The following is a 1,175-nucleotide window of genomic DNA, read 5'->3' as shown; positions in this document are numbered from 1 at the left end:
CAGAAACAAACACCCAAACGAACAGGACCCCCACGCTCACCCTCTTAGCTAGGTATCCGAGCCAACAAGCTTACAGTATATTGACAACAGGGGACAGAAACACGAGAATACTCCTCCGGGAGGGACAGAGACATGAAGCGACCCCGACCGTAGTCAGACACCAGCTGGACCCCAATAATTGCCCAAAGCTTCCTTGAAGTGAAAAGCCCCCGCCCCCCCTTTCCCTTCCAGGACGGAGACGACGATCAGCAGCCGATCGGCGGCTCGGTAGACCATCTCCCCGGCGCCGCCCGGGTGCCGGGTAGCGCAACCCCCCCCGAGGCGGAGCGCAGTGCCGCCCCGCCGCGTTGGCCAAGCCCCGACGCCCTGACCACGCCCCCCCACCATGGCCCCCCCAGCCGCCCGGCCCCCGCCCCGGTCGCTGGGGCGCGCGGCTGCCCCCTCCCTCCGCCGGGGCTACGTCTGCTGCGTTGACGTCATCTGCCCGCTTTCTGGGTCGGAAGTGCGGCGTTTCGGGCAAGGCCGGAGCTAGGCCCGAAGGTGGTGCACGAGGGCTCGCCGCCTTTTCGTGGCGCCTCGCGGCGGCACCGGGGCTGCTAGACGGGCTTGGCGTGCGCGTCGACCCAAGGAAAAACGGTCGAAAAATCTAATATAGAATCTTAGATTCATAGAATCATCTAGGTGGGAAGGGCCCTTAAAGATCATCTAGCCCAACCATCATCCTAACTCTGATAAAAAATCATCACTAAGCCATGTCCCCAAGCACCACGTCAACTCGTCTTTTGAACACCTCCAGGGTTGGTGCCTCAATCACTTCCCTGGTCAGCCCATTCCAATGCCTGATAACCCTTTCCATGGAAACATTTTTCCTAATATCCAATCTAAACCTCCCCTGGCACAAGTTGAGGCCGTTTCCTCTAGTCCTGTCGCCTGTGACTTGAAAGAAGAGACCGACCCCCACCTCTCTACACCCTCCTTTCAGGTAGCTGTAGAGAGCAATAAGGTCTCCCCTCAGCCTCCTCTTCCCCAGACTGAACAACCCCAGCTCCCTCAGCCTCTCCTCATAAGACTTACTCTCCAGACCCCTCACCAGCTTCATTGCCCTTCTCTGGACCCACTCCAGCACCTCAATGTTATTTTTGTGGTAAGGGGCCAATATGTGTAAATAAAAGTAC

General features: G+C 58.4%; 1 protein-coding gene across 3 annotated transcripts in view; it reads right to left on the bottom strand.

Moving 5' to 3' along the window:
* CEP120 (centrosomal protein 120kDa) overlaps positions 1-328 on the bottom strand; it is a 40,014-nt gene extending 39,686 nt beyond the window's left edge. For all 3 annotated transcript variants that reach the window (XM_014953445.1, XM_014953446.1, XM_014953447.1), the window contains exon 1: positions 225-328. In XM_014953445.1, the coding sequence (XP_014808931.1) occupies positions 225-276 (52 nt within the window). In that variant the 5' untranslated portion in view covers positions 277-328. The remainder of the gene's footprint in view (positions 1-224) is intronic.
* Between the last annotated feature and the right edge of the window lie 847 nt (positions 329-1,175).

This window comes from Calidris pugnax, unplaced genomic scaffold (genome assembly GCF_001431845.1).
Source record: "Calidris pugnax isolate Ruff unplaced genomic scaffold, ASM143184v1 scaffold209, whole genome shotgun sequence".
NCBI lineage: Eukaryota > Metazoa > Chordata > Aves > Charadriiformes > Scolopacidae > Calidris > Calidris pugnax.
This window is presented reverse-complemented; position numbering and strand designations above follow the sequence as displayed.